At 47.8% G+C, this 14,356-nt stretch overlaps 1 protein-coding gene across 1 annotated transcript in view; it reads right to left on the bottom strand.

Annotated features, from left to right (window-relative positions):
- LOC142314623 (vomeronasal type-2 receptor 26-like) overlaps positions 1–14,356 on the bottom strand; it is a 120,281-nt gene that overhangs the window by 56,857 nt on the left and 49,068 nt on the right. Inside the window, exon 2 of the mRNA XM_075352523.1 lies at positions 913–1,204. Within this exon, the coding sequence (XP_075208638.1) occupies positions 913–1,204 (292 nt within the window). The remainder of the gene's footprint in view (positions 1–912; positions 1,205–14,356) is intronic.

Raw genomic sequence — 14,356 nt, 5'->3', positions numbered from 1 at the left:
CTTAATTGTATAAGTAAAGTCTTGTCCAAGTTTGTGATGAAATTCTGCAGTGACTCTAAGTGATTGCAGGCTTCTGAATTCTCATAACGCATGCTCTGCACACTTTTGGGATTCTCTGGTGCCAGGGGCAATAGTGGACGGTCATGTGAGTGCAAGTAGGAGATTTTTATATTTCTAGCCACATTCTGATTTGACGTGTCCAGCCTCACTCAATTCATTTTGAGTGAGGCCACGCATGTCCAGTCAGCACGTGAACACATATATGTAAATCACATACTTGCAGTTTCGTGACCTCCCACTCTCACCACCGGCACCAGAAAATCCTGACAATGTGCAGTGTGCGCACTGTGAGAATTTAGAAGTCTACAGTCACATAGTAACTGCAGATTTTCATCTCAAACCTAAACAACCGCTTTATTTATAAAATTAAGCACTGTAGCCCAATCATACCAGTATGAAATATACTCCTTGTCAGGATTCAGCTCTGCTTCTGGTTCCAGTAGTCCTCATATGGCGGCTCCACTCTCATGTGATTTTCATACTTGAATGTGACAACTGGCTTTTCTTTATGTTTCTCTTTGAACATTGAGAGAACTAAATTATTAAGAGCCGCTCGTCATCACGTGACTATTAGTGTGATAATCACATATGAATGATCGGTCTCATGGGGAGGCACCAAACTGAAGTATTTTCCCAGGTACAAGAAAGCCTAGATATACCTCTGCAAAAAGGCACACTGAATCCTGAAATATTATAAGGCATATGTCCTATCAAAAAAACACTAGTGCACCAAGCTTCATCAAAGTCATATTGTTATTTTTGGATCTGCACTATCATGTTATATCTCTCTTCTATTCTAAAAATTAGATGTGGGTAGGATTGGAAGGAAACAGCTGTATTATAGGAACTCACCTGCGTATAGCCATACATACCCAAAAACTGGGCCATTGGCAGGGAGGTGGCCGACCCTTGGTCTCCAATATAACCAGCTACATTATCATGGTCCATACATGAATAATTAGGAGCTGTTACTGAGTGTCCGGACATTATCTGCAGAACATCCTTGATAACTTTATTCACATGTCCACATGAATCGTACAGATGATATCCAAGTGTGATGTTTGGAAGAATATCCGGATTACTGTTAATATCATTAATGGCAAAAATGAATGTCAGGAGATGTCTGTACTCTCTAAATTTGGCACTGCAGAAAATAATAGAATTTAGTCATGATTTTACAAATAAAACATATATTATATTTGTAGCATTATTTTTATTGTTTTTTTATTTATTTATTTTTTATCAGTGGAGTGTTATCTACATTATTAGTTATAAGCTTTACAATATATTCACTAAATAGTTAATTGATCATTGCAGGCATTTAGATTAGTAACTAACATAACGTTTTAAAAAACTATAACCTAGGACACATCTTTAGACTGTTAAGCTTAAAATGATAAAAAAGTTTTTAGACTAATCAGTGATCTGTGTACATAAGAAGAAACAATATTTGTTTCTAATGTATGACTTCTAGTAAAACCACAAAACAGAAAAAAATATACATCAAAAGGCGACCATTAACAACAAAAAAAGATAAGAAAAAAACATTTAAAGGGAACATGTCACTAGATTTTGGCCTTCTAAACTGTGGTGGATTCAATAATGGTGCATGGTACCCCCTGAGCCCCCCTGTAGATCCAACCAATCTAATATATAAAGCTGAATGTGTGTATGTGTGTATGTGTGTGTGTATGTCCGGGATTGGCATCTGCACCGTCGCAGCTACAGCCACAAAGGTTTGCACACTCACACTTCTGGACCCTGAGAACATCATAGGCTATGTTTTGAGGGGAAATTTTAGAAAGAGACAGAGACAGTCAGAGACAGACAGGGAAAGAGACAGACAGACAAAGAGATAGAGAGAGAGACAGGGAAAGAGACAGACAGACAAAGATAGAGAGAGAGACAGAGAGATATATACAGAGGGGGAGACAGACAGAGAATGGGAGAGAAACAGAGAGACAGTTACTATCCCGGGCGTTAATATATTCTATTTAAACATTCTATCCCGGGAATGTTAATACATTCTATTTTGTTAACAGCAGTTATTAACCCGGGCAAAGCCAGGTAGTACAGCTAGTACCTTTATAAAATCTCTCCTGCCATGTATGTAAATTTCCCGGTCTGGTCCAATGGGCATCCTAATATATGCCTCCTTTCCCTCCTTTTGCCATCCTCCTGTGCTGTTTGACGTGGATGACATCTCTGGTGCTATCCACGTAGGCAGTGAATTCTTGCACCTGCACAGACAAATTCCCAGCTCATGCAGGCGAACTTCTCTCTGCCCTGTTGCGAGCAGAGACAAAAACATAAGTGCACCTGCAGGAACCAGAGAATTCTCTGCGCAGGCACAACATTTTCTCCAGGGATGTTGATGACATCACTTGCCTTTTGCACATCACCGGGCAAAATCTCGAGCATGCGCAGAGAACATGCTGCTTCAATAGGACAGAGCGAGTGTTCCTACGCAAGCCTGGAGTGTGTCTTCACAGGTGAGAGGATTTGCCTGCCTACATGGATGGCACCGGAGGCATTATCCACAACAATCAGCATGGGAGGACGGCGAAAGGAGGCACACGATGCACAGATTATGATGCCCATCAGACCGGATCAGGCAATTTACATACATGGCAAGAGATTTCATAAAAGTATTTGTGTAGTCTACAGGCAGGAGGGCTAAGGGGTTAACGTGAACCTTTGTAGAATGCAGCACAGGTGCGGCTTTAGGTGCTAGTTTTAGTTTAGAAGGCCAAAATCTGGTGACAGGTTCCTTGTAAATATGAATCCTTCTTAGATATTCAATACAATTACAAAAAAAGTTAACCCTAGAACGCATACCTGGGGCCTCGCAGACCTGCTAGGTTACTTGTTTTCTATTGAAGATTTCTATTGTTGCGCATTCTAGGCTTAAAGTGTCAATCTTAATTAAACACATGTTATAATAAGAAACACCCTGTGGCAGAATACACCCTGATGAAGGCTTTCTTCTGAAACGTGCGTTGGGTGCAGGTGGCACCATTTTAGCAGGAGGAGATGATAACAGGTCAGTTTCACTACGTATTTACTATCTGATTGTTTCTTTATCACTTCCATCCCCTGCCTCATAGCCGCATATTTATGCTGGTCACTCTTACACTGGGATTTGGATTTGATTTTATTTGTATATTTTCCTATGAGGAGAGGAGGTGGCAAACAGAAAAGGTATAGCCTGCAAGCTGTATCAAACACTATTACAAGACTCCCTTGAAGTAGAGTTTTGCACAAAAAGTTGAAAAATTATGTCCCACTCATCTTCAGCTTGAACTCCATAATCCCGGGTGTGTATGTGTCGCCCAGAGCTATGCTGTGTCACAGTTGTATAATGGCCGATGCCTTGTGCCGTTGTACCGCCCCGCGGCCTCGGCTGCGTCCGCCAAGCCGCTCGGGTCTGTGATCGCATTTTACGGGTGGTGGCTCGAGCCTCTCACGGACCCGGGGGTCACGTCGCTCTGCAAGGGGGGTTGGCGCTAAGCGCGGGGATGCAGGTATTTGGTTTTAGGATGATTGTTCATGACACCACCCACGGGTTGTGGTGATTATGGACACCACCGCTGCGGTGAAGGTACGGGGACTCCCAGGAGCGGTGTAGGTGTTGACCGCTCCGTGGGTAGGGTATTTTGGTCCCGGGGCCCGGTTGGCGAGGGTCGGGGTGCAGGGCGCAGTGTTGCAGTGCAGTGCAGTGTGGTGCCTGAGGGCACTGGTGTACTCACTCTGATACAAGACACTAGAGGCACTGGTAAACCAAACGGGGTGATGAACGGGGCCCGCAGCCGGCTGCAGCTTTTCCTGTTAGGTTGTCCGCCTTTCTCCTGCACCTGTGTATGTATCTTGACCACTGTGCCTGGGCACTGGTAGTCCGCTCCCCAGCGTATAAGTGTCGTTGGAGCCCATTTGCCCGCAGACACTGGCCCTTTGGATCTCTGGCCTTTGGCGGTGGCTCCTATCCGGACGGGTTGGGCTGTTGCCTTCAATCGGGACTTAGGTGGGAATGAACCCCTGAGGTCCAGACTGCAATCAGTTGATTTGACTATGGTGGTGACTTATAGCCTAGTTCGGGGTCTGAGTACCCTGCCTGGTGCTCCGGTATCCAGTTGGCTCCCCGGTTCGGTTCCGGCGGGCCACTACCCTGTGCCGGTAGCCTTATAGTTCCACCGGTCATATTCCTGGTCTCCTGCAGGCGGCCACTACCGTCTGAATGCCTGCCTGACTGATCGGGGGTCCTAGGCTCCAACCCAGGCCCCACACAGAACTGTCCTCCTCTCACTCCTCTCTCCTAACTTAATCTCGATCTGCTTGTGTTTTCCTGCCTCAGGCCAGCAGACTCCTCGGAGGGCATGTCTATCTGCCTGACTCCGCCCACCTGGTGTGCCTATCTGACTCTGAGGGAGGCAATCAGGTCTTTGGTTGACTGATGGTACCTTACGAGGGTGGGGGTGTATGTGGTGTATTTAGTGACCTGTGACCCCTGAGTGTCCAGGGCGTCAAACCGTGACTATGGGGACGCTTTTTAAAAGGGATTATATACAGGGGAATTGAAAGAGTTTGTATTGTAATGCCACTTGCGGGTTGCGGTTATAGTGATGGAACCACCACTGCACAGTCTGTTACCACTGGGGCTGATGGTGGTGGCAGCCTGGATGGTAGGCCCTCTGCAAGTAGGTGCTGGGCCTCAGGGAGTGGATGGTGGGATCCGAAAGAAGGGAGACCACACAATTGGAATGCAGTGCAACTTCTGTTTGACTCACGGTGATGTTGAGTTCAAGCACTGAGAACGGGTTGGTTCAGACCCCTGGTCTCTTTTGTCCCAGTGTCGGTGTGGTGACCGGGTAGTCTCTTTCCTCGGCACCTCTCACTGGTTGGTGGGACCCCATAGCCTGGAGCGTTTTTGGGTCCCTTACTGTCTGTCGGCAGTCTCTCGTCCATACGGCGGGCAGTGCGAACCCTGTAGGGTCGATGTTTGGTTCCAGTCCATGGCTCAATCTTTACTGCTGGTGCCCTTGGATTCTTGGGTCAGTGTGGTCCGTGAAGGTTCCCTCGTTGTGCAGGTAATTGTCAGGTTGCCTTAGCTGTCGCCTGACCTGGGGCCCTGTGCCCAGTCGGTACTCTGGTTCCAGGGGTACCTGGCTGTACCCTCCCAGGCAACCACTCTCCTACACCACCTAGGTCACTGCTACACGACCCCGTCTGGAGACATGTCCGTCCTTTTCAACTGTAACTAATGGACTCCTCCATCATTCTGTCTGCCTGTTTCCTCCCACCGGGTTGTCAGCTAGTGGCCTGGTCTAGCTCCACCTCTGGGTGGCCAACTATTGGGTCCCGGACTAGTCAGTCATCCCTAATGGGGAGTGGGAAACTGGGGATGTTATGTGTTTTGGTGGTACCGGCACTGGTCTTCCAGGTCCCTGGGGTTGGCCCTGCATCTTTGTCAGGATGCAGTACCCAGTAGTGCCCTGAGGGCTTCAAGGGCGCCACATGAATATAACAATATTTTGGATGTATTGCCACAAAGATCCTTCGATCAAATACAATAAGAGAGTCTAGTAGTACATGCATTGCGGTAACTATTATATTTCTTACCCTATACAAGTTTACAAGAGCAATAATAATACATTATAATGTGTTTGCTTCTTTTTAAAGCATTCAGTACATGGAGTAATGCTCATATGGTTCTTTTTATTTTCCTTAAGGTGCCCTGTAGATTTGTGTTTGTATATTGCCTGAACGTTGCACATTTCCATTTTGCTGCTTGGCTCCATAATGGGATTTTCAACAAAACCTGCACTTTATGTAAGACCAGCAGCACAGCTATTTTGCACATTACCTTATGGCAGCTCAGATTAACTAATTGTTAAATTTCTGAAACAACAAACCTCACATACCCGCAGTTAAGTACAACAGCATTTTGTAGTGCTTTTGGTACTAAAAATGTATATTATTTGCTATTTTTTCACAATACCACATGCACAGGCACTTCATGTACGCAACGCATAGCGCCATTTATTAATTGTCTCATCCACTTATGGATAAATATTGGTCCTGCTAATCAATGCTAGCAAAATTTTATTTTTTCACTCACTCTATTTTTTCTGAGACTAGTTACCTTTACAAAGTGGAGTAATACTCAGCATATTTTGCATTCCAGTCTGTCATTATACAGTGTGCTCACCCATATCCTGTCGTCCGCCATTAACTTGAGAACGGCGTCAGCTATAGGCATAGAAGTGGTGTCTAGGTATAGTAAAGTATCCATGCGCTACGCAATGAAACCACCTATAGCGCCACCTGGTGGAAAACAACGAAGATAGCATTTTTATTTCGAAAACGGAACAAGATAGAGAAAAAAAGTGAATTACAAAGTTGCAGGGCATCATCAATTCAATACAAATCGACAACTTGCATACAGAAATGCTATAATATGAAACCCATGACCCCCCCAAAACATTAAATGCTGGTCCCACACATGGCACTCATTTAACTTTGATGCTCAAAGTGGCCCCCGTCAGCTGCAATGCACATCTGGACTCTGCACAGCATACTATATCTTGCTGCACGAATTGCAATATGGTAGGTGACACGTTTGCACAAGCATCTGTGATACGTCGTCATAGGTCCTGCAATGTTGGTGGAGGTCGCATACACCTGCTGTTTGATGTGACCTCACAGAAGCCCAATGGGGTCAGGTCAGGTGAGCGTGGAGGCCACTCCACTCAGCCACCATACCCAATGACTTGTAGGAAGGTCTCCATGAGGTATCGCTTCACGTCCGCAGGCTTGTGAGTTTTACACATTCTAATCATATCATTTCTGTTTGCAAGGTGTCGATTCGTTTTGAATTGATGATGCCCTACAACTTTGTAATTCACTTTTTTCTCTATCTCGTTCCGTTTTCGAGATAAAAATACTCCGCTGTTTTCCACCAGGTGGCACTATAGGTGGTTTCATTGCATAGCACATGGCTACTTTACTATACCTAGACACCACTTCTACTGTATGTCTATAGCTGCCACCGTTCTCAAGTTAATGGCGGTGGACACACTGTATATCTTGCGCATCTCTTCCATTTGCTAATCTATGAAAAACAATCGGTACTGTACCAAGAATTTTTTAAAAAAATATGACCAAAAATGCCAAACAACATGGGTTAAATAATTATTAGATGTAAGGTATAAACACCTCAAGCATGATAATTATAGTGGCAGAAAATAAATCCAACCAGGCTAATTACACTATATTCAATTGAAACATCAAAAATGACCAAAAGCAAATAGCCAGAATAAAATATAAGTTTTATTAAATATTTAAATAAATAAAAGGACCAGGTATAAGAATAGTGAACGAAAGGCACAAAGCACAGCATAGGAGGAGATTGATATTGCAACCATACATAGGCTAAAAATAGCCTTATGTTGCCAAGCACCAGGGGATACAGTAAGTAGATTGTATTTTGAATCATACAACCCTGATGCTATAGAGACATACAAAGTGGTAAAGTGCAGTATTAGAATCATACTATATTATAGACAAAGGGACCCCTGATGAAGGTTTTGTAACCAAAACATGTGTCGGGAACTTGGCACCAGCACTGACAGGAGGAGATGCCACTTGGTATGTTTAATAATTTATTGCTTTTTTAATTGACACTTTGTCTATAATATAGTACGATTCTAATACCGCACTTTACCTCTTTGTATGTCTCTATAGCATCAGGGTTGTATGGTTCAAAATACAATTTACTTACTTTATCCCCTGGTTCTTTGCGACATAAGGCTATTTTTACCAGAATAATTACTTGCATGTATTCAGCACTGTGCTCTGGTGTTCTATGTCATGTTCATCTCCTTATTTTTATGGTCTTATTAATATCTTGTGCACCACTCAATAAAGGATTTTTATGTTCTAATGTACCTTGTCAGAAGGAGAAAAGAGTAAACTTATTCAAAAAAGGTTTACAAATCTCAAAAACGGCCCATCCTTGCCCATTCAGAATTCCGGTACGGATTGCTGAACACTTTTCTCAAAATCGGTAAAATGCAACCTTTTTTCGGTAACTGTTTGCATTCACACTAATGCTTTTCTTCTACCATACTATGACTTCGGCTAGGATAGTGGTGCTTTATGGTGAGTGGGAAAGGTGTTTATGAGGGGAGGGGATGGGGAGAGATCAGAGGAGCTGCGGACTTTTTTTTCTTAACTTAATGTATAGATGTTCTGGCAGTCAAACAAGGTGCAGAAACCATCCACAACTTTCAAACACAAAGGTTTGTGCCATTTGCTGCCTAAGACACATGTCCCTCTGCATATAAGAAGTGGACTTGTGTTGTTTGTGACATATTGAGACTGCTACAGATTGGAGAGAGCTGCTGTATATAGATTACTGCAGATAAATACTAATTCATAACTCTGTGCTCCTGGCACAAATAGACATTTCAGCCTAAAAACTGACTGGTAAGTCTGTGGTCCTGTCCAAAAAAATTAAATTTCAGCATATACATTTCTGATTGCTAAATCTCTGCTCCTGTGGCATGCCACAAATAGACATTGGGGCCTGACACAGTAGGGTACAATCAGAATCCAGACTCTCATTGCCAAACATTAACCCCCAGGGTGTTACGAGGGGGACCCGGGGAAGCGTGCCAAGATGGGAAATGGACAGCTTCCGCCGGTCAAGGTCCACTGTGCGGTGTAAGGGACCGCTGCTATGGTCAGGAAAGAGTGAGCGGGTTGCTACTAGTGATCGTCTGGAATGTCACAGACGATCTATGTACACCGGTCCGCCCTAACCCGTGAGGGTTGTATGGCTCGGGGCTTCTCGATCGGTGTACCTGTTGCACAGGAACGCACAGAGGTGCCTATGCACGTGTGCCAGCGGGAGTCACAGGATATGGCACGAGGGTAGCACAGAGGTGCCCACGCACGTGTGCTTTCAATAACCAGGTGAGTCCGGTGGAGACTCGAGGAGCTCACCTGGGACAGGAACACGGCCTGCTGAAGGAGATACTGCCGGAGCAGCAAGGCAGGAACACGGCCTGCAAACCAGGTGCTGCCTGAGCAGCAAGGGCAAAGCCCACAAAAGACAATAATGCCTGAGCAGTGGCGTGGCAGCATGCTGCCAGACATCCAAACATAGAAGGACGGTCGCGCGCCGCCATGATGGCAGGGGGAGCTTTTAAGGAGGTGTAGCTCCACCCAAGGGCGGGCACGAGATGAACGTGACCCAATTAGGATTCGTGACGTCTTGGCCCGGCCAGTCAAGATTCAGCACACCACCAGCCTCGTTATCGGGCCATGTGATATCAGTGAGCGAATCAGAAGACGTCACGTGGGGCACATACTCATCTTCCTGCCTCTGGGTCATAAAGGCGGGATCCTCGGTTTCACAATGTGCAGAGATAAGGGAAGTCTTGCTGCTTCCCTGAGCATCCATCCTTTGCACACTGCGCAACCTCCCTGACCCTCTGTGATGCTGAGCAGGAGGGCTCGTGGCAGACAAGGGATGGGAGACCACTCCATTCCTTGCAAGGGGAGAACCACTAGGTGTCACCCTTCTGCTGCGTCTCCAAGGAGGCATCTCCTGCAGACTGCGCAGTCTCCCAGACTTTTGGTGCTGCTGAGCAGGAGGGCTCACGGCAGACAAGGAATGGGGGACCACCTCATTCCTTGCAACAGGAGAGCCACCAGGTGTAACATTACCCCCCCGTCTAGGGCCCCCCCCGCCTGCGCTCGAAGGCCACCACCAAACCTGGGGCGTGGACATGATCCTCCAATTCCCAGGACCTATGCTTTGGGCCACGACCGACCCACTCCACGAGGAAGTACCTCTTGCCCTGTACGATTTTTGTTTTTACTAGCTTCGCTACTTCTGGGTCGTCGGACGAGAAGTCGGCCTGGGACAGCAGGGACCCCGAGGTTTTAGGTCGTATGGGTTTCAGAAGAGATACACATGAAACGTATTAGAAATTGCCCAGCACGGAGGGAGCTGGAGTCGATATACTAGCGCGGTTACCCGCTCTATTACTGTAAACGGGCCAAGGTACCTAGGAGCAAACTCTGCTGTCTGTACCGGAAGGTTAATATGTTCAGAAGACAGCCACACTAGGTCACCAGGTGCGAAAGATGGCACAGGATGTGGAAGACCCGTAGGCCTCCGCCTGAACGGTTTATTATACGCACAGGACGTACGGACTCCCATATTCTCCTTTACATCCTGGGCTACCGCCGGCCCCCAATAATGCCTGACCCCTAGGTCTCTGGTCCTGTCGACCCTGAAGTGGGCCCCAACTTTGGAGGCATGATCCCATGACAGCACACCATTCTGGGAGTCAGAGGAAGTGAGGGTCTTACCCGGTGGCACCTGGTCTTGGGGAGTGGAAATGACCCTTTTCACGCTGACCGTAGGTGAAACAAGACACTGACTTTCTTCCGAAGGTTTCAAACATCAGGTAGCTACATGTCCCCCCTGCCCACAGGCAAAGCAAACGGCCGACGGCCGAGAACCTATGGTAGAGGGGACCACTTTGGAGACTTCCATTGGCTCCACAGAGTCATCAACAGAGCTGGCTGGGAGATCGGTCTGGTGGGGAAGGGAAGTCAGAGGCTCTGTAGACCAAGTAGACGTGGGTGCCGAAGAGACCTCGCGCCTCCGCTCCGCGTGGCGGATGTCTATGCGAGAGGCAAGCCGAATCAAGGACTCTAAGGTGGTCGGCACGTCACGCGTGGCCAGCGCGTCTTTGACGAACCCTGCCAGACCCTCCCAGAACACAGGGACTAGGACTTAATCTGGCCAGTCCAGCTCTGCGGCGAGTGTCCTGAATTGTACTGCAAAGTCCCCGACTGAAGTGGACTTTTGCCGAAGGCGTAGGAGCCGCAGCGCGGAGTCGTGGGTGATTTGAGGCCCGAGGAACACCTTTCTCATGGCCTCAAGATAAACTGGAAGGTGATTCACCACCCGATCTCCGCGCTCCCACAACGGCGTGGACCATTTTAGCACTTTCCCTGTGAGCACGGACTGGACGAAGGCTACCTTCGCCTTCTCAGTAGCATAATCAGTCGCGGACAACTCCAAGTAGGTGGTAACCTGGTTTATGAAACCACGGCACTCAGAGCTGTCCCCGCTGAAGCGCTCTGGGAGCGCAAGGCGAGGCGACCTTCCGCACAATTCCACAGCGTGAGTAGCCGCCTGGGTGGCGACTGTTGCTAGAGCAGCCTTATCGGGGGAAGACCGCTCCACTGCTGCCAATCGTGACTCCAACTGCTGCACATAACGCAGCAACTGCTGCTGCTCTTCCGCCATAGCCAGACCTTTGGCACGACCGTAATGTTACGAGGGGGACCCGGGGAAGCGTGCCAAGATGGGAAATGGACAGCTTCCGCCGGTCAAGGTCCACTGTGCGGTGTAAGGGACCGTTGTTATGGTCAGGAAAGAGTGAGCGGGTTGCTACTAGTGATCGTCTGGAATGTCACAGACGATCTATGTACACTGGTCCGCCCTAACCCGTGAGGGTTGTATGGCTCGGGGCTTCTCGATCGGTGTACCTGTTGCACAGGAACGCACAGAGGTGCCTATGCACGTGTGCCAGCGGGAGTCACAGGATATGGCACGAGGGTAGCACAGAAGTGCCCACGCACGTGTGCTTTCAATAACCAGGTGAGTCCGGTGGAGACTCGAGGAGCTCACCTGGGACAGGAACACGGCCTGTTGAAGGAGATACTGCCGGAGCAGCAAGGCAGGAACACGGCCTGCACACCAGGTGCTGCCTGAGCAGCAAGGGCAAAGCCCACAAAAGACAATAATGCCTGAGCAGTGGCATGGCAGCACACTGCCAGACATCCAAACATAGAAGGACGGTCGCGCGCCGCCATGATGGCAGGGGGAGCTTTTAAGGAGGTGTAGCTCCACCCAAGGGCGGGCGCGAGATGGACGTGACCCAATTAGGATTCATGACGTCTTGGCCCGGCCAGTCAAGATTCAGCACACCACCAGCCTCGTTATCGGGCCGTGTGATATCAGTGAGCGAATCAGAAGACGTCACGTGGGGCACATACTCATCTTCCTGCCTCTGGGTCATAAAGGCGGGATCCTCGGTTTCACAATGTGCAGAGATAAGGGAAGTCTTGCTGCTTCCCTGAGCATCCATCCTTTGCACACTGCGCAACCTCCCCGACCCTCTGTGATGCTGAGCAGGAGGGCTCGTGGCAGACAAGGGATGGGAGACCACTCCATTCCTTGCAAGGGGAGAACCGCTAGGTGTCACCCTTCTGCTGCGTCTCCAAGGAGGCAACTCCTGCAGACTGCGCAGTCTCCCAGACCTTTGGTGCTGCTGAGCAGGAGAGCTCGCAGCAGACAAGGAATGGGGGACCACCTCATTCCTTGCAACAGGAGAGCCACGAGGTGTAACACAGGGGTAGAGGTGATCATAATGAGTCTCAGATACCCGAGGCGCATGCATACTATAGAGTGCTATCAGGGCAGGAAGAGGAAAAAGGTGACTCTCTGGACATAGAGTGGGACAACAGAGAGGATGACGATAGGGCTCTAGATACCACTTGGTGTGAACCCAGAGGCACGCAGTCGAGTAGCTCAGCAGGGGAAGTGGAAGAGTAAGGGAAGAAGACAAGCAGTTTATGCTGTGGCTTCATTCACAGACACAGAGAGATGCAACCATCACAAGCACTGCATCCTCAGCGACAACCCTGGCTTTGGCCAGCATCAGTTGTGGGTCTGCAGTTTGCGACAAGGGTTGCTTAGTCTGGGCATTTTTTTGAGACAGCAAAGTATGATACAACTTACATTATCTTTCAACTTTGTAAAAAACGACTCCATAGAAGTAGAAATTCAAATAATTTGATACCTACATGCTTGATCTGGCTCATGCGCATGCAACATGCATTATTATGGGAATCTTACTGCACTGATACATGGCAGTGTGGGTAGAGTTGAGCGCGGTTCATGATTCGTGGTTCTCCAGTTCGCGGTTCGAGTGATTTTGGGGGGTGTTCTAGATAGAACTAGAACTCGAGCTTTTTGCTAAAAGCTCGATAGCTCGAGTTACGTTCGAGAACGGTTCTAGCAGCCAAAAGCCAAGCTAATTACTAGCTGGCTTTTCGCTGTAATAGTGTGAGTCACGCGTGCGTGTAGTGGGGCGGGCCAGCATGTCAGCCAATCCCAGACACAAACACAGCTAAGTGGACTTTTTGCCAGAGAAGCAACGGCATGTGTCATAGGATGTCCATGTCACATGTCCCTGCATTATAAATACGGGCATCTGCCCGTCTGGACGCCATTATCTGCCTTCTGCTTCGGGGTGACAGTCACCGCAGATGCAGCGCCTGTCGCCGATCCTGCTGTGTACGCTCTACACACAGCACTATACAGAATAGGAATAGAAGTTTCATTCAGCCCTTCTAAGGGCTAACTACAGCAGCCTCAGAGCTATAGGTGACAGTCAGGTCCGTGGAAACAGTTTTTAACAGCTACAGATAACAGCGTCTGTGTAGCTAAGCTCAGGGATTTCCTCGCTGCATTTCACCATTAGGAGGGATAGAAAGTAAGGCTTCCTTTCCTCTACCCAGAGACCCACAACCCTGCCACTGTACTCTCCTGCCCTTTTTAGCAAATCCATTTTAATTGCAGAGTGCTGCCATTTAGTGGCATCCTAAAAGTGGCTGTTGGACTTCATTAGTGTCCCACTGGTGCCAAGCTATTTGCAGCACCTCTGCATTTTACCCTCAAGCTTATTGTTACTAAGCCATTATAATAGCAAACACTGAGGAAACTTAGTGGCATCCTAAAAGTGGCTGTTGGACTTCATTAGTGTCCCACTGGTGCCAAGCTATTTGCAGCACCTTTGCATTGCACCCTCAAGCTCATTGTTAATAAGCCATTATAATAGCAAACACTGAGGAAACTTAGTGGCATCCTGAAAGTGGCTGTTGGACTTCATTAGTGTCCCACTGGTGCCAAGCTTTTTGCAGCCCCTCTGCATTGCACCCTCAAGCTAATTGGTACTAAGCCATTATAATACCAAACAGGAAACTTAGTGGCATCCTAAAAGTGGCTGTTGGACTTCATTAGTGTCCCACTGGTGCCGAGCTATTTTCAGCACCTCTGCATTGCACCCTCAAGCTCATTGTTACTAAGCCATTATACTAGCAAACACTGAGGAAACTTAGTGGCATCCTAAAAGTGGCTGTTGGACTTCATTAGTGTCTCACTGGTGCCAAGCTATTTGCAGCACCTCTGCATTGCACCCTCAAGCTC

The sequence above is a fragment of the Anomaloglossus baeobatrachus genome, chromosome 1, assembly GCF_048569485.1.
Source record: "Anomaloglossus baeobatrachus isolate aAnoBae1 chromosome 1, aAnoBae1.hap1, whole genome shotgun sequence".
NCBI lineage: Eukaryota > Metazoa > Chordata > Amphibia > Anura > Aromobatidae > Anomaloglossus > Anomaloglossus baeobatrachus.
This window is presented reverse-complemented; position numbering and strand designations above follow the sequence as displayed.